General features: G+C 36.8%; 1 protein-coding gene across 7 annotated transcripts in view; it reads left to right on the forward strand.

The window, feature by feature from the left end:
• The window catches only part of ST7 (suppression of tumorigenicity 7), a 240,130-nt gene that overhangs the window by 132,892 nt on the left and 88,098 nt on the right, over positions 1-19,140 (forward strand). For 4 of the 7 annotated variants that reach the window (XM_080818523.1, XM_080818524.1, XM_080818521.1 and 1 more), the window contains exons 3-8: positions 1,891-2,050; positions 12,038-12,092; positions 12,728-12,843; positions 14,554-14,629; positions 16,825-16,893; positions 18,817-18,971. In XM_080818523.1, coding sequence (XP_080674649.1) covers positions 1,891-2,050; positions 12,038-12,092; positions 12,728-12,843; positions 14,554-14,629; positions 16,825-16,893; positions 18,817-18,971 — 631 coding nt within the window. Of the gene's footprint in view, positions 1-1,890; positions 2,051-3,722; positions 3,952-12,037; positions 12,093-12,727; positions 12,844-14,553; positions 14,630-16,824; positions 16,894-18,816; positions 18,972-19,140 lie in introns of those variants that run through there. The other 3 variants (XM_080818526.1, XM_080818525.1, XM_080818527.1) reach the window with 2 other exon arrangements.

A 19,140-nucleotide genomic window follows, 5' to 3' on the forward strand; every position in this document is an offset into this window, starting at 1 on the left:
ACTTTTGAGAACCAAACATGCAATGGGTACTGAGCTGGGGATTTTACATGGGAATTGAAACTAGGTGTTTTACATGGGTGTGAAAATGGAGGACCCTTGAAGATAAAGAATGAATATGATTTCTACTTTACAGTTGCAGAAACTGCTGTTCAAATAGGTGAAATAACTTGCCTGAGGTAACAGACTCCTTGGATTCATGGTTTGTCAACTTACCATTCTTAGCTTTGTTCCTTCAAGCAAGATCTCTTATTCCTAGCATTCCACATGTTATAGACTAGTTCTGTCCCTTCTTAGCTTTCATACATATTCTCTTGTGTCTGCCCACTGAAGTTACTGGAATGTCTTAACATGTGAAAATTTATATAGTCAGAGGGGTAACTTTTTGGAATGAAATTAGAGTTGTCATAGAATTGGAAACATTTGGTTTGATTGATGTCTCCTTTTAGTCAGTCATAGATGTTCTTTTGGTCTTAAAAGGTGTTTTGTTTGTTTGGTAGAGCAGAAAAGAGAAAACATTGATTTTTAAGTAATAGCCCGAAGTCCATTCCAGAGTAGGTAACAAAATCTTGTTTTTATGAAATACGTAATCATAAGCTATCAAAAAAACACAAAACAGGGGCGCCTGGGTGGCTCAGTGGGTTAAAGCCTCTGCCTTCAACTCAGATCATGATCCCAGGGTCCTGGGATGAGCCCCACATTGGGCTCTCTGCTCAGCAGGGAGCCTGCTTCCTCCTCTCTCTCTGCCTGCTTCTCCGCCTACTTGTGATCTTTGTCTATCAAATAAATAAATAAAATCTTAAAAAAATACATTAAAAAAAAAGAAATAGGTAAGCATAAAGGTAATTAATTCTATGTTAGTACCACATTCTGTATTATATTATAAAATATGGTATAGTTAATCCTATGAGACTCTGGGATATAGCTGATTCTTAAATTTCTTCTGTGTGATGATTTGTGGCTGCTTAAGGAACAAATCCCAAATAAGGCAAGGAAGAGAAGAAAGAATGTGGGAGAGAGCAGCTTTGAACAGTAGTGGAAAAGTGTTCCCTGGAGGGACCAAGGGGCCAGGGAAGTAGGCTTAGGAGAGGTTGCTGGTTTTCCTACTGCTTAGAAGTCATGATTGCAGCCTAGTCATATGAGTGTTACTGCTTCTTTCCTTTTATTAATGAAAGTTACCTCTTTTCTCCTTTGCAATGCATGGTATATAATAATTAGTAAGCTGGTGAACTAGGAAACCTTAATGGTGTTCAACAGATGCTTATGTTTATAAAGCACTTCTTAGCAGGTGGGACATTGCTAAGTCTCTTAGTAGTTGAGTACTGTCCATACAAGAAATGGGATGCCTTCCATTCTTTCTGTAAAACCAGCATTTCTCTAAGGAAATGCTTGTTTTTAAAATAAAAGTAAAATTTTGCTATCTTAAAATTTTGCTATCTTAAAATTTTTATGCAGGTATGGCTTTAACAGAATGTAAGGTGCCAAGACTTGGAATATTTCATAAGCCATACTTTGAAAACTTGCTTATTTGTAGACATTTCTGGAGTTGTCTTTCTGCCATGGTGATTTTTGTTAGAATAGTACTTAAATTTGGAGGAAAACAATACTGAGCAGCTCATAACAGTGTTCTTTTATCCATGATTGTAGTTATGGATTTTCTTTGAAAGCTAGCATCAAGTGGAGGAAACTACATTGAGAATTTAAAATGTAATTGGTGTTCTAATTTTATTAAACTCTGTAATTTTTAGAATAAATTAAGCAAAATTTTTGGAGTAAAAATTAAGTATTTAAGGTGGATGTAATTAGTAAATACAGTATATTTCTTGGGCATGTGTACAAAAATCATGAACAGTAACAAGGACCATAATCACTCTTACTGTCTTTCTATTCTAGATATTTGAATGGTGGTATTTTCGCAAGTATGGAACGTCATTCATTGAACAAGTCTCAGTAAGCCACTTGCGCCCCCTCCTGGGAGGGGTTGACAACAACTCCTCCAACAATTCTAACTCCAGCAATGGGGACTCAGATTCCAACAGGCAAAGTGTCTCAGGTACGGAAAGTCCTTCAGTTTGAACATGATTTACTTATTTTTACTAAATTATTATGACTATAAGACTGTAATAAGTTGTTATTTAAATATTAGTCTCCGGAGAAAAATGCCGTTTATTTTCCCAAGGTGTTGACAGCTTCTACCAGGGAAATAGAATATAAGCATCACAAGGAAAGGAAATACTTATTTTGTTTAATTTTATTTTCTCTCCATTTTGGTTTAGCTAAGGATCATTTACTTAGGTCAGTATTTCTAGCCTGAGTCTCTGGCCTCCTTGTCCCTATTTTCTCGAACTTTACTGAATGTTTCCATTCTCTTTCATGATAACAGCAGAACCTTCTGTCTAACTAGATGTAATCACGTCACCCCTTTGCTTAAAAAGCTGCCTTGGTTTCCGTTCCACTGAAGATAAAGCCCAGACTCCTTCCTTAGCATAGCATAAGGTGCTTTCACCTTTCTTGCCAGCTATGGCTTCAGTCGCAGTCCTGTCCCTCTCCTTTTCATTTCTTGAACATGCCATGTTTTCTCATGGCCCTTTTCCTAGAAGTCTGTCTCCCTCTCTGGTGTGTTTGCCCGTTTTTCATAACCCAGTTCCAGTGTTACTTTATGGGAAGCCTTCTCTGATAGGCTGTACAATATCTCTCCACCTTTGTCGACTTGTAGCATTTTTATCTTTAGTAACATTTATCAAATCACACTGTAATGTTTCAGCTGCTTTATGGCAGTATTTCTAGCATTTTGCAGAGTGTCTGCTCCATCATTGAAACTCAGTGAGTGAACAAATGAGTGCATGCAAGGCCTGTAATTTCTCCATTCATAAAAGAAGAGGGAAGAATATGGTCTCTTAGCTTGGTCTCTTTATCAGGTCAGTAAACATTTCTTACGTCCCTAACATGAATACAGGTTCTTTTGAATATTATGATTGGAAAAAAAAAGCCAAAGTTCTTGTCCTCATGGAACTCTCACGTCTACTGAAGGAGACACAGCTGTGAGTGCTGTGATTACATGAGGGGAACATACAATACTACGGAGAACAAAGGAGGGGTTCCTGACCCAAACTGGGGGAAGAAGTTTGCTTCTTGAAGGGGAGGGCACTAGTTCTGGTACTTGAAGGATGAAGAGGAAGAAATTAAAGAGCTGGATTAGATCTGGTTTTTTTTCTTTCTCCTAGAGTAACTCAGTCTCAGTTCACATCTCATAACCATCTCACCAGGTGATAAGCATCAAGGAGCATTGCACATACATTTTATTTCTGTTATTGATCTGGTGCCCTTTCAGTAGACCCTTTGCCAGCCATCTGAGAGTGGCAGGGGGCACCACCAGGTACACATTTTTTTCATCCTAAAAGGTATGAGAGATGGCACCACTCAGGTAACAAAATTGTCTGGGACTTTGAACTTACCCATTCTGTGGGAAATCAAACAAACAGAAAAAACAAAGAGAGAGTTGAACAACGTGAAACATTAACCACTATTCTAACAAATGTAGCACTTTATTCTAATGGGGGGGGGTCCTTCATCATTCAGTCATCATCACATAAGCCATGGTGGATAACTGCCCTCAGTTTCCATCTGCTGTGAAGACCTCTTGTCTGATTTGAGTTACTATAGTCTTTTTTTTTTTTTTTTTTTTTTTAAAGATTTTATTTATTTGACAGACAGAGATCACAAGTAGGCAGAGAGGCAGGCAGACAGAGGAGGAAGCAGGCTCCCTGCTGAACAGAGAGCCCGATGTGGGGCTCGATCCCAGGACCCTGGGATCATGACCTGAGCCGAAGGCAGAGGCTTTAACCCACTGAGCCACCCAGGCGCCCCGTTACTATAGTCTTTGAGTGCTATAAAACATCGTAGGAAGTTAACAGATTAGAAATGGAAAGCAGCCTTATTTCTTCATTCTTCATTGTGAGTACATTTTTATTTTCATTAAAATTCTCTCTATATACAATTTAAATTTCTTGATATCATTCCTTAATGCAATGAAGAGTTCTTCTTACTCTCACTATTATTTTGCTGTTTCTCTTTATGGCTGACTTGAAGTAAGCCTTATGCATTATATAAATCTTGATGCTATTCTTAGTGCTTTTATGGCAGTTTTAGAAGGGAGAACCGCAGCCCCTTATAAAAACATATTCAAAAATAATGATCATGGAAATTCCCAGTTTTATTTGTACTGAATTTTTACCCAAGACTGAGTTTTTGAATATTATTATTAATTCAGTTCCACTAGTATTTGCTCTATGCATGTTTTCTGTTCATTTCCTATATAAGAGGTACAGCATTTACGATCTAGCATTTTACAATCTGATCTGATAAGAATGTTCAAATAGTTACATTTAGCAAAGGGGAAATTATCTTATCTAAGTATATTTAGGGCTCAGTCTGCCCTCTTCTTGACAGCTAGGTTTCTAAAATTTGGCTGACTTAGCTCAACAGACATGTATGTGAGTATGGTTTCAGTGGGACTAATACTATTTTCCACTTCTCTTTCCCTGTGGTAATTTTTATTTTTGAATAAGAAAAGTATTATTAAAGTATATTGTCTTTTATCTTACTTTTAATCACTTTCTATTAAATAGTCTGGTTTCATCTAAGTAAAGGAAAAAGAAAGTCGAAAGCTGAGGGTAATTAATAGCACATTTTCTTAAAATAGAGGAATTTGTTTAAGAATTCCTATTCCCTTAATAATAATACAATGGCTGTTGCCTTAATAACAAAAGGGTGAATCTTTTGATTTTCTTTGAGAATGACAAGACAGTTCTTTGGTGAATCTTAGATGAAATACAACATGGCTAAGAAATCCCATGGATATTGGCAGAGGCAGTTTAATTGCTCATTTGAGAAAAAATAATTGAAAAACTTAAAAAAAAAAACCCTGAAATTATTAGTTATAAACCTTGATTTATCTGAAAGCCATAGTGTAGCTCTTAAGGAGTCATTTGTTTTGGTTGAAAATTGAAAGACCTGACCTGCTTAAGAATGATTTGGGTGGCATTATGGGGAGTGGGAGGACTATGATTGTCACAAGGCGAGCTATCCATACCTTGTTGTTTGTTTCTGCACAAATTGGCCTGGGTGCAGACTCTTTTAAAATCTGTAGTAATCTTTATCTCTGGATCAGAGAAGAAATGTAGTTAACTATACAGCTTCTTAAGCTAGCCAAATTTTAGGTTTTTAGGTTAATATTTATTGGCTTAAGTTAATATTTATGAACATTTTACTTGTTTTGCTTTTTTTGGGAGCTAACCCACCATTTTTCATCATAAACCCTGCTGATGTATTTGCCGTGTCACTGTGTTTTTCACTGCCATTTCTTAATTCAACTCAGCTTATGAGCTGATGGTGTGCTGAGATTTAAAACGTGGCCAACTTCTCCCTGTCTGAAGGGAGGGGGTTCTCAGGGACCAGTAACATTTTGAATTTGGGTTCATGGGAACATCTGTTTGATAATTTGCCCTGTTCTTGAGTAAGTTGCCATGAAGACAAGGGTTGGCAGCATTCACCTTCAAGATATTTGAAAAAGTTCAGGGTGCTTTATCACATGAGAAGTATTCTTGCCAAAGTCAAGTTTAAATTCTCTGAGATACCTTAGTGTTCTCTTGCAGAGAACTAGATCTTTAGACAAACTCTGGTTATAGTTAGTTGCCTCTGTCTCAAATAATTTCATTTTAGTCTCATTTAATCTTAATATATATTTACATAGTATATATGTGTACGTATGTAAGAAGCAGGTACTGTTATTATCTCTGTTATATGGTTGAGGAAGCTGAGGCACAGGCAAGTTAAGTTGTCTCCCCAAGGTCAGTCGAAGGTCACATGGCTGGTAACCTAGTTAGTCTTACTTCGGAATCCAAAGTCTTAAGCCCCAGCTAAAAAAATTAGCCAAGATCCTCTGTGAGGTCTGTAAACGCAATACTAATGTAATTACTAAACTGGTAAAATAAGTAATTTCATAAAAAAACCTGTACTACCATACATTATATTATTTCAGAAGTGATATTAACCAAACTTACTTAGAAACAGCTCAGTGATGGAATTGCTGGTGGTCGAGAGCTCAGGCTCTGGGGTCAGACAGATGTGGCCCTAATCTTGGCTCTATCACTTGGTTGACCTTGGTTGAATCACTTACCTTCCTTGGTATCTTAATTTCCATACCCGGGAATAACAACAGTATCTACTTCACAGAGTACATTGAGGGATAAATGAGATCATTCAGAAATAGCAAGTCAGAGGACAGCCATCAGGCAGTGTCCTCCAGAGGTACTGACTTCTCTGTGAATATGCTGGGGAAGACGGCTCAGCCCCATGGAAATGGGGCTATGGTTTCAGTGAGGTTTGCTCATTAGCTCAGTGACTCACTTTTATGTCCAGGCCTTTCAGTGCTTGCATTTCAAATACATCGCTGGACAAAATTGCAAATTGCTACATGTCCAGGAGCTTTGGAGTTGCTCTTTAATCATCTCAATTAGGGGAACTCAGTTGTCCATGCCACATCTAGGCATGTGTTGAAATGATTGTTTTAGCCAGTGCTTATTACATCTTTTAAAATCTTTTGCTACTAAAATTTATGTTCTAGTATAGATTTGATCTCCAGTTGAATTGTGAACGTGCCTAAAACAGTTTTAGTCCCTGGTGAACATTTATTTAATAAACTTACTTCACAGTTCCCACAGTATTTGGTTGAGCTGATTGACTTAGGTCAGAAATAATCAGTGAGAAATGTATGAGAGATACAATAAAGATTTAACCATCTTAGCAATACTTGAAGAGAGTAGTACATGATCTTGAATAGAGCAGATCAATAAAAATGGTCTTGAAATTCATCATTTTTTATACCTATTCTCATTCTTTAGACTCTGAGGGAATAACGTATTTGTTGAGTTGAAAGCTATCTACATGTTCCTTTGTGCCTTTACTACTAATTCTTTCAAAGCAATTATTTCAAAGGTTATCAAAACAGCTAAAGCTTAACTACTTAAGAAAATGGATATTGTTACTCGTAATGATTGTTTAAGAATAACTTGTGTGAAATAGAGAATTGGGTATTCATTTTTGAGATATCAAAGCTATTAAATATATGGCAGAATCATATGTCAGACATTGACTGGCTTGGGCTTAATCTTGATTGTTATAATACATCTGGTGAAACTATTGAGGGACCTTTTCTGGTGTACTTTGGAACTAAAACGTTTGAAAGTATTGTTCAAACGTGCCTAACATTTCCCTAGAGTAGTTTTTGAAGCTGTTTTTCTAGTGGAAAATTTAATTGATGAAGTCATAGGATTTTTGAAATGTGATGTTGCAGGGTAATGGGCCCGTTGCATATAGTGGGTTGTTGTTGGTCACTCTGGACACTAGCCCTTAATCTCATTGACTATGAACAGCAGGGAAATTATATAGCTTTTCTATGCTTTACTTGTTTGTAAAAAGGGCCTACTATAGGCCCCCTCGCTAGTGTATGTAAGAACTATAGATGACTTGAGCTTTAAAACCTCTTATAGAAAGGCTCCACGAAAATGGCTTATAGCTATGACAAAAGTTGCTATTGCTGCTGTTTGTAATAATAATATTACCATTATTTTTAGATTTTAGATTGTGGGAAGAGGTGATAACTTTTTAGTATAACAAATCTTCCTAGGCTATGAATTAATAATTTATATGTTTGAAGGCCCTAGAAGTGAAGATTTTATATGTGTGTGTGTGTGTGTGTGTGTGTGTGTATACATATATACACGTATACACACACACACACACACATATATATTTTTAATTTTAGGAAAGAAAGGTTCTCAGAGTAAATGAATTGGATGTGGAGTTAAATTTTCTTCCACATGAATAAAAGCTCTGTGAGTTTGGAGCCTCTTGGTTTTTCTGAGAATTAAGTTCTCTTTTTCTTTTAGGACTGTGACAAAGCAAAAGTCTGTGGTTCCATCAGTGCATTAACTCCTTCTGTAGAGCTTCTTCAGCTGGATGCCCTTTCTATTTTTCTACCAAGGCTACAAGCTCCTCTTCTTATTTTTATTTTTATTTATTTATTTTTAAAGATTTTATTTATTTATTTGACAGAGAGAGAGAGAGAGGAAACATAAGCAGGGGGAGTGGGAGAGGGAGAAGCAGGCGCCTTGCTGAGTAGGTAGCCTGATGCAGGGCTCGATCCCAGGACCCTGGGACCATGACCTGAGCTAAAGGCAGACACTTAATGACTGAGCCACCCAAGTGCCCCTATTTTTTTTTATTAAAGATTTTATTTATTTATTTGACAGACAGAGATCACAAGTAGGCAGAGAGGCAGGCAGAGAGAGAGGAAGGGAAGCAGGCTCCCTGCCGAGCAGAGAGCCCGATGCGGGGCTCGATCCCAGGACCCCGGAATCACGACCCGAGCTGAAGGCAGAGGCTTTAACCCACTGAGCCACCCAGGTGCCCCCAAAGTGCCCCTATTTTTATTTTTTTATTACCCAGGGTCCAGCCTCAGGACTAATGCAGATTAGCCATTCTATATATGTTTAAACCACACAGTCCTGTGAGTGGTGGGGATAGGCATTCTAGAGGAGTGAGTGAGTACAAAAGACATGAAGTAACTGTCACTGGGATGGCAAGCTTTAGAAAGGAATGGTGAGAGGGAAGGCTGAAGACAAGATTGTGCTTGATTTTAGAAGTCCTTGATAGCAGTAAGTGTTTGTTTGTTTGTTTGTTTGTTTTTAATGTTCTTTGTCTATGACATAAAAACTTATGATCATCCTATTATTACAAAGGGGGGAATCTGTTCTGCAGACTTGGGGAACTAAACAAGTACTATTCCAATATTTATTGCTTCTCTTCCTCTTGAACTACATTCTTGCATGCGTGCTGAGAGCTGAACATTTCAGTCTCTATTTGTAGATAGAGACTCTTCTGTGGGCTGCTCCAAATGGAACTATAGACACTATGTTTATTGTATTGGGGCATATTTTTAATTGGGCTGTTAATGTCAGCAAGCCCTTGATGGAGTCCATGTCAACTTCTGGGTCTTCTAAAGGGCACTGAAATTGTTGATTGGTTTTTTTTTTTTTTTGGTTTTTTTTAGAGATTTTGTTTATGTTTTTGACAGAGAGAGATCACAAGTAGGCAGAGAGGCAGGCAGAGAGAGAGAGAGAGAAACAGGCTCCCTGCTGAGCGAAGAGCCCGATGCGGGGCTTGATCCCAGGACCCTGAGATCATGACCTGAGCTGAAGGCAGCGGCTTAACCCACTGAGCCACCCAGGCGCCCCTGAAATTGTTGATATTAATGGAGAATGCAAATTTCATTTTGGAAGTAAAATTTTAATTCTGACTTAAATAAAGAATTTATTCCTCAAAGACATGAGTAAGATAAGAGACTGGACCTCATGTGGAAAAACTTTTACCCCCTGGATATCTGAGTTGAACTTCTTGACGTAAATCTTCACATTCTAATACTTTTGGCATTTATAACCTCTGTCCCTATCACCAAACCTTCAGGCAGTCTGATATTTATGGGATATATACTCAAGAGTAATTCCAGAGGGAGAGAGTTTTTGTAGTAGTGTTAAGATTATGAAACAGAGTAGCAAAGAAGAAATTAACATAGCTGTGACCTAATATGAGGTAGAACTTTGAGGTGTTCATATTTGACCTCTAGTTGCTTATTTCTTTAAAAAAATATTCTGGTTTTGCACCAATTTGAAGGATATAACTAATGAAGACGTTTCTTATGTACTTCTATATCACATATATATATATTTTTTTATCATTCAGAGTATTTTACATCTGTTATAGTTAACTTAGATCCTCATTTCTAAGTTTCAGGGATAGTTAAAGAAACTGAATATAGATTACATGTATGACACTAACGTTAGCAGTGACTTTTTTTTTAAAGTTCAATTTTCTGTCACAAGCCGTAAAAACATTTCAAAATGTTTGTGGCACCCCCTGCTGGCTGTATTGTGATACTTCCTTAATAAAGATCATATTTTTAGATACTGCTCAAAAATACTTTAGGTACATACACCATTTCTCTTTGCAGTCATTTTTTATGTAGAAATAATTTCATTTGTATCCAACATAAAATAGAGTTGAAATTTTAATTGGAGGTGTTTTGCTTTATGATTTGTCTCTTTATATTTGAACAGTGCTTATACTTCTAGGCAAATAGAATAATGTATTCACTGGAGATAAAATTATTTGCCATAACCTTTTCACTAATATTTCAGATGAAATTCAGTGGGGCAGAGGCATCTCCCCACATGGTCCTGTTTTCTTGTAAATAATGCCACCGTGAACATCCTTTGTACATAAATATGTGTGTGTATTTGTTATTTGTTAAATACTAAACTTGCAATATTCATAAAACTTTAAGAAGAGCACTTTGGATCTTAAAAGACATTCTCTGAGGAGATGGTGGGAATGATGAGGACCTCAAAGTTACAATAGCCTTAAGGACAGCGATCCTGGTTTTTTGGCTCACAGGTGTGATTCAAGCCATGATCTGAAGTTCATTAGTGACCCCTCTAAGGGCTTTTACATCTGAAAAAACGTAATTATTTACAAAAAGCATAATTTTTTAGTGCTATAGGAAGTGACAGCCGTTGAATTTTGGTTTCTCAGGAAAAAAATTCAAAGATGCTGAACTAACTGAACAAATCATCATTTGTTCAAATGAACAAAGATCATTTCCTAAATGTTGAATTAAGCTAAGTGTCAGAAAATTTAGCGCCATTATTTATAAACATTGAGCACATTTTAGGTGGGCTCCAGTCCTAATTTAAAGATAAATTTATCTTCTTTAAATGAAAACATGTCTTCCTGTTATATGTATACCTTTTGTTTGCTATTTTATCAAGAATGTATTGAGATTACACACAGTGTTTCTATAGTGTTTTATGGTCTTCATTTTCATGCTATATTCTAATAGTGCGTTGCTTGTTTGTTTTCCCCATTGAGTGCTCAGTACTCTTGGATGGGTGAATGCGTGGATGGGTGGAAGGTTGGATGTTGCATATAATAGGACTGAGAATCTTAATGAATCACCCATGGCCTTTAATGTTCTTTTGATATCTGCAATAATTGTTCACTTTTTTGTGTATATGTCTTTGGGTGTCTTTTGGTGGACTACACATACAGCAATATTTTAAGTACTGTTAACTGATTTTATTTTCTATTAAACATTATTCATTCAAAGAAATGTATTCTGAATCAGTAGAAAGTCTTAATCATAGGCTGTTTAAAAAGAATTGTAGCGTATTAGTCACACCCTTATAAGACAGTCCTAAAAATTAATGATTGACTTTTCTAAGTCCTGTGGTTCTAAATTTCTGCAGTCTCTGTATAAGAAAGATGTATAATCTATTAGTACATGCTAGAATTATAATAGTATAATGATTACTACATTTATCTGTATAAACAATCAGTGTTAATGCTTTAAAATTATATATTTTCATAACATTTCTCCCTAAAAAAAACCTTTATTAATTTTCTTATTACTACTTTATGGCAATGTAAAAAGCAATCTAGTGAATTATCACAAGATCAGTATTAACAAAGACCTTAAATAAAAATCTAGGGCACTTGCATATTATAATCTAGAGCATAAGTTAGGCTTATTTAGGAGTTATTTTAAGATATATTTTAGAGTAATAGAGAGTAGTTTTACTTCTACCTATATCTTCTACCTATAATTTTAGAAGTAAATTCATAGAATTTGTTTAGACCTCTTGATGACTATTGGAGTTATGAATTAGCTGATTTTGACCTATACCTTGATTTAGCAAATTGAGGAAGCTTAGGCCTAGAAAGATTAGGGGAAACTTTCCAAATTCTTTGTATCTGAGCTATGTTTCCTGATTAACCACTCAGAGTTTTTCCATGTTGCTTCTCATGTAGAGGATAGAGAATAAAGTTATCTTATCAAATGGCCAGGAAGGGTGGTTTGCTGAATTAATTAGCTTGTAGTGTCTTTGGACTCTGTGTAACATTTTCATATTTCTCTTTGTTGCAGAATGTAAAGTATGGCGAAATCCACTAAATTTATTTAGGGGTGCTGAATATAATCGGTAAGCATTTGACAGCTTGGTAGACAAATGGGTCTAGTTCAGAGAGTCAAGACAGCAGCGAATGTTTTTGCTGGTTCATTTAGAGGTCATTGTAACTGTCTGGGTGGTGTTTTTGTTTTTGATACAATCCTCAAATGTTTTGATTTTTCTGTTTTATAAATATTTTTGGGATTGGAATTGGGATAATATAGAAAGATGTGTCATTTTTAGAAATTTTCTATTACAGTTATTCATTTCATTATACATTGTACAATCAAAATATTTTGAAGCTTACCTAGAACTTGGTTATGAAGGTGTCACAGAAGTTATGTAGGAATTTAATTTTGCAGAGTAATTAGGCATATCAGAATTTTCATGGCTTTTAGGAAATGTCTATTCATGATAAAATTAGGGTAAGTTTTCATTAGCTAGTACTAGTAAAATTTTTTGACAAAAATATAGAGGAAAATGTTTACTTCTTTCCTGCTGGTATACTTCCTAAAGGGAGAACAGGATGATTAAAAAAATTTTTTTTTCATTCATTGGCAAAGCTGTTTTAGTTCATGTTTTATAGTTCAGCTGGTATGCAGCTTAATATATTGTAGGTCTTGCTTTCTTCTCTCAAAGTTTCTGACCATTTATTTCCCCTTTACCAGGTATACTTGGGTGACAGGACGAGAGCCTTTGACTTACTATGACATGAATCTCTCTGCCCAAGACCACCAGACGTTCTTTACTTGTGACTCAGACCACCTGCGTCCTGCAGATGCAAGTATGGACAATCTTTTAGATAGTTACTGAGTAGAATGGCTTTTTGGTTTGAATAAGATTATTATTTAAATAATAATGTTTATTACTTTTAGAATATCTGCTCTACAAAACCCCCAATGTATAAAATATTAAATTGGACATTGACTAGGAGAACCCAGAATTCTGATACTTAAATAAAGGATTTATCACAATGAAATATCAGTGTAAAAACAAGTCTTCTTGTTATAATTTAAAACACCATTTAGAAAAATATACTGACATTGGATTTATATATTTTGAAGAAGTGTAAATCTTATATAAAGCTAATTAATCCTTGGTTTAGGTAGGATGAAGGGTCATGTCTCTTTGATGATATTATAATTAGAAATTGGGATTCAGTGAATCCAAATGATAAAGGGATATATTGTAGTGATTTCTATGCCTATTTATAGGTTCACTAGCATTAAGTGGGAGCATGGCCTTAATTATTGGAATCCATATTTGTTTTCCATCTTAGAGAAGGCTTTGTTTGGCTTGCATTTCACATTGTTTGAGGTTCAAATAATTCCACTGTTATTTTTTATATTACCAAACTTAAATAAGTGAAAAAAATCTTTAAAAAGAGGAGTATGTATATGCACCTAAGAAACTAACTTAGAATATACATATTTATAAAATAAATATGGAGATTGTTGCTCTTTTTTAAAAGATACTCTTTGGGGGTGCCTGGGTGGCTCAGTGGGTTAAACCTCTGCCTTCGGCTGGGGTCATGATCCCAGCATCCTGGGTTCAAGCCCCGCATCGGACTCCCTGCTCAGCGGGAAGTCTGCTTCCTCCTCTCTCTCTCTCTGCCTGCCTCTGTGCCTACTAGTAATCTCTGTCCGTCAAATAAATAAATAAAATTTAAAAAAAAAAAGGTACTCTTTGCCATGGCGGAATATCATAGTCCAATAAATATTCCAGGCATTGAGCTTTCCACAATATATATAAAGAAAACTGCTCTGGTATATAAAAACTGTGTTTGCAGCAAACTTTGGGAACAGATAGACATGTTAAGCAAAAGGCTAAAGCACTTTTTTTTTTTTTTCTATTCCAACTCCTAATTCTTCAAGTGGTTTTAAAATGTCCTAATACCCAGAGCCTATAGAATTTGGGAAAATGATAAATAGAGATTATGATGTGTCTAAGTAGAAGGAAGAGATTAGTAGCAATTTCATCTCAAAAGAGGCAAAATAATATATGTTTCTTAACAACAAATGACACTAATGAGCAAAGGAAATATTAAGTCTCTTTTAGAATGTCTTTTCTTTCTTGATTAAGAAACCTTAATCTGTGTGGTGAGCATAGCATAACATGTAGCTTGGAGAATCACTATGTTATATATACTTGAAACTGCTGTGACACTGTGTGTCAACTAATACTTCAGTTAAAAAAAAAAAAGAGAGAGAAATCTTAATCAAGATTAAGTCTCTAAAATTATAGACCATGGGTTAATCTATAAGATTTAGATCTGTAATTTTAAGAGCATAAGAAAGGTTTGGTATCATCTACTGAAGGACAATGATATAGCAAATTAGAATATTTGTGTGACTTTGGAGATTTGGGCTGACTTTCTTGGTAAGTGAAATACTGTCTTGTACTCAAGCTGAAAGCTTTTAATTTAACTAACTGTGTTGAGTCTTCCATATTATGTATATTGATGGACATGCTTTTTTCTCTTTTCCTAAAATAGTAATGCAGAAAGCCTGGAGAGAGAGAAACCCCCAAGCTAGAATTTCTGCAGCTCATGAAGCCTTAGAGATAAACGAGTAAGTGAGGGAAAATCTTGCTTTTAAAAAGGAAAACTCATCCTTTGCTGAATGTATTCAGTTGCTATTAGTAGGATACTTAAATTAAATTATACATTTGACCTTGAGGATTGTTTTGGGGGTTATTAATTTGTCAAAAAGTTTTTTTGTAAAGGACATCCATGTGATGGTGGTTTTCGTCATCTTAGAGAGCAATTTAGTGGTTTTGCTATGACCTTCCTTAAACAGCTTCCAAGGGCTATTCCAGGGCTTCTAAGATCTTTAGGGACTACCTGTGGCATATTTTAAGGACATAAAATCAATACAGTTCTTTGCATATCTAAAACATATTGACAGGGAGTTTTTTTCAGTTGTAGAATTCTCATCTGTGCCATCACATTTTTTAGGTAAAGCTTCTGCTAGTTGGGAAAAGATAACAAAAACATAAAGTAAAAAAAATTGCACTTTAAAAGTATTTCAAGATCAAGACAAAGATAAGAGGAAATGCTGTAGTTAGTGTTGTCAAACATGCTGTGGGTTACCAAGGAAGGCTGGGATATATCTTCTGGAGATCTCAGAAAATGGGAAAGATTCTTAAAATTGGAGTCATAAAATCTCCGGGTTGGCAGAGACCTTAAAGGTCATTTAGTTCAACCACTCATCTGGTGCTTGAATCACCTCGACACTCTCCCTGCCAAGTGGTCATTATTAAACTATTTTACGATTTTTTTGAAGAAGGTTACAGAATCTTCTTTGGAGGTCTTAGGGAAAAAAAAGATTCACTTGAGGGTTGGAAATCCTGCCATTGTAACCTGTTGATCTATTTGGTTTCTGATTCTGTCATACAGCATATTTATTTTCCAGTTTCTTGTCATCTACAAATTTGATATGCCTGCCTTCTGTGTGTCATTCATGTTTCTGATAAAAGTGTCAGGATCAGGGACAGAATCCTGTGACATGACATATACAGACTATCCTCCAGGTCCATGTCTTCATGACTCATCATCCTTTGGTATTGTTCAACCAATTACTAAGCCGCCCAAGTTACACTGTGATTCAGCTCATATTTCTCCATTTTGATCTTAAGGATGCCAGTTGTATCTATGGATCTTTATTGTTTAGTAAATTCTTTAAAGTAAATTAAGCTAGCACAACCTGATTTATTTATTCTTAGTGAATTTAAGCTAGCTTCTAGTGTTCACTACTTTCTTTTAAAAATGCTTGGAGACCATCCCTTTAATAATCTATTAGAATATCTTTCCAAATCACTGTTCTGTAGTTTGGGAAGTCTGCCTCCTTCCCTTTTTGAACATTTTTACTGTATTTGTCATCTCATCTTCTAGCACCTGTCCATTCTTTGTGATTCCTTAACTGTCCACAGAGAGCACTTCCATGGCCTGCCTGCCTACGGGGTCTGTTGGCTTCCTGGGATTTGCCCATCCCAGTACAATAATTCATTTAGAATAGATCAGTTATTTGCTATCTTACATCTTTTTACCCATGTTAGAATTTAATTTCTTCTCCCTTTTTCCCGACAATCATGCTCCTTGATAGAGAAGCCAGGAAAACAATAGGAGTTAGAAAGTTTTGCTTTCTCTTTATTATCTGCTGCTACTAACTACAAACTTTTCTTGTTTTGATGTGGTTGTTGTGTTGTTTGTCTTTTTTGCTTATTTATTTTTGCGATGGTTGTAGAGAAATGGGGGGTGGTAATAGGGCCTTAAACATAATTTTAAAACGGGAATAGATGGTTGTCTTTTAGCATTTTGTTGTGTCTTTATTTTGCTTTGCAAGCTTCAGCTAATTTGGAGTTTTAGCTCTCCTGACATTATTCTTATTAGCTCATTCCACTCTCTTGTAGTCCTTCATGACATGCCCTCTTTCCATCTTTTTTCACATGTCCTTTAAGAATCTGACCTTGTGAGAGATCTCTGTGCAGCTGTTTTGGTTACTTAATTGTCACCCCTCTTTTCTTCCTGAGAGGTTCATTTGTGACTATGGTGATAGTTGGACATTTGGAAGCTGCTCAACCCTCTTCAACCATTTTTTTTCCTTCAGAGTCTCATGCCATGAATCATACCTCTTTTCTTTGAAGTTTTTGAAGTCCACCTTACCCTCTTTGATTACCCTGAACTCCAAAATGACATACATAGTAACTCTCTCTGAATGTTCCTATCAATTTTCATTTCACCAACTATTTTTTTCTTCTTGGTCAGAATTAGGTCCAGAGTTGAAGTTCCCCTAATTGCTTCCTCTACCATCTGGGAGATAAAATTGTTACCAAAGTAAGTCAAGAACCTGTCGGGTGCCCTACTTCTAACCAAATGAGACTTCTTCTAGCAGATATCTGGATGGTTGACACCCCCATCACCATACTTTCTTGCTTCTGTCTGTGTATTGTGTTGTGACAAGGATGCATCATCTCTATCTTCCATCGAGCTGAGCCGTCGTTCTGTACTCCCCAACCATTAGCACTTCTATTGCTCTTTCTCCTTCACTCACAAGCTCTTAGCATGTTTCTACCCCAGACTCATGACTTCCCACATAGATATATGTTTTCTTGGCTAGTAGTGCTACTCTGCCTCTCCTCCTAAGAATACTATTTGAAATATAAATAAATAAAGCAAGCAACTTGCCCCCACCACCTGTCTTGAATTCCCAGCCCACCGACTATAATCTTATAGCTAAATCCGCTGATACTGTATCCACCACTCCGTGTTATAATCTCAGTTTTCACTTCATTACCCTTGATCCATATCTATATGTCAGCATCTGAAGCCTTAAGCAGTGCTTCCTGATGCCTGTCCCAGTTATTTTCTCCAGTGAATCGCTGGGCAGTTTCAGCATCATTATTGTTCTTTCTAAATCCTGTATCTGCTGCCCTCCATAGTAATTGGTTTTACAGCATTTTTTCTGGGCATTTTTTCTCCCTACTGCACCACATTCTATTTAAAGCCCCATTGGTCAGTCCTGCATGAAATTAGAAGGATTGACCAAAGAATTGACAAGACCCCTCCTCAAGGCTAAGATTAACTTGTCACCCAAACCTCCCATTGACTGTAAGTTCAGCCTCCTTTTCCTAGGTGGGCCGTTGCAGTTTATGAATGGTAAAAGTAACACTTGGTTTCACTTTCTATTATTTTCTCTCTTGTGGTCTGATGGAGGTTCTGATAAGTAGGGAAGTGACCACAAGAGAGGCAGTGGAGAAGAAGGAAAGCAGAGAGATCTGTGCAGATCAGGACCTGTATGGTCTGCTCCGGCCTCACTGTTTCCTATCACATTCCCTTTCTTTGGCAGTTGGGTTGTTCTGATATGATGGGGAAGGTTGAAACTTCCAAGAGTTCCCCTTGTTTGTTAGTTAACTGCTTATCCTTTCCGGCTTCCTAGCTTAGAGGTTGTTGAAAGGATTAAATGAGACGATATATGTTAAGTGCCTGGTACAGTGCTTCCTACATACTGAGCAGGAAGTGGTGGTAGCTGTCACTGTTAAAGGCATGAGACTGAACTCTTGTTCGCTGCCAAGGATGAATCAGATTTGGAGCTCTTCAGAAATAACACTACCTGTGGGTTCTTCTAGTGTTCTTCTCTGGCCCAGAAAATCAGTGCTGACTATAATGTGATGTTGAAGCGCTGTTTTTTTAATGCGTAATTGATCCGATTTAATGAATTCTCATTCTGAAGATAACCTTAGGTTCCAGAGAATCCGTGGTTAGTGACTAGAAGGAGACTTGTCTATAGGATCTCTAACTTTGAGAGCTGGAAGGAGATCTTTCCCAACAGCTCTCGTCATTGCCATCGCTGGTTGACACGGACTATGGGACTACGTACCCCCTGCCGGCTACTGTACTGAGCACTTCACATGCATCACCTTACTTAACCTTCGCAACAACACTGTCAATAAATTGGTTCCCTGTTGTGCTCCATCAGGGAGGCAGAGTAATAACTTGCCCGAAGTGACACATTAATAAGGGGCAGAGTCCATCTGTGAGCCCCACACTCCTAACACTACACATCCTACCTTTCAAGCTAAAATAGAGACATTTCTTTTTGTCATTATTTTGTGTCAACAACTACAAACCAGGGGTGCATGAACCAGTTGGCCACTCTGCATGTTTCGGCATAACTCCTTGCCCTTCTGCATGCACTCCTCCAGCTGTGACAGTATCCTTGGATTTGTAACTGACGGTGGCTATTATCTGAATGGACAGGTGTGCGACTGCTTATATTCTCTTGGCTGAAGAGGAAGCAACCACCATTGCGGAAGCAGAAAAGCTGTTCAAGCAGGCCCTGAAGGCTGGAGACGGCTGTTACCGGCGTTCTCAGCAGCTACAGCATCACGGGTCCCAGTATGAAGCCCAACACAGTAAGCTTTTCTCCAGGCTGGCACGTTGGGGGCCAGAACTGTAGCGTGATTAATCAGAACAAATGTTCGGGCCAGTTCAAAATATGACTCTCCTAGATGAGAATAAATGGTAGTTTTTGCCTTTCTATTATTTTTTTCCATCCCATAAGAGCACAGTACATAATTAACT

The sequence above is a fragment of the Martes martes genome (genome assembly GCF_963455335.1).
Source record: "Martes martes genome assembly, chromosome: 11".
In the NCBI taxonomy this organism is placed as follows: Eukaryota; Metazoa; Chordata; class Mammalia; order Carnivora; family Mustelidae; genus Martes; species Martes martes.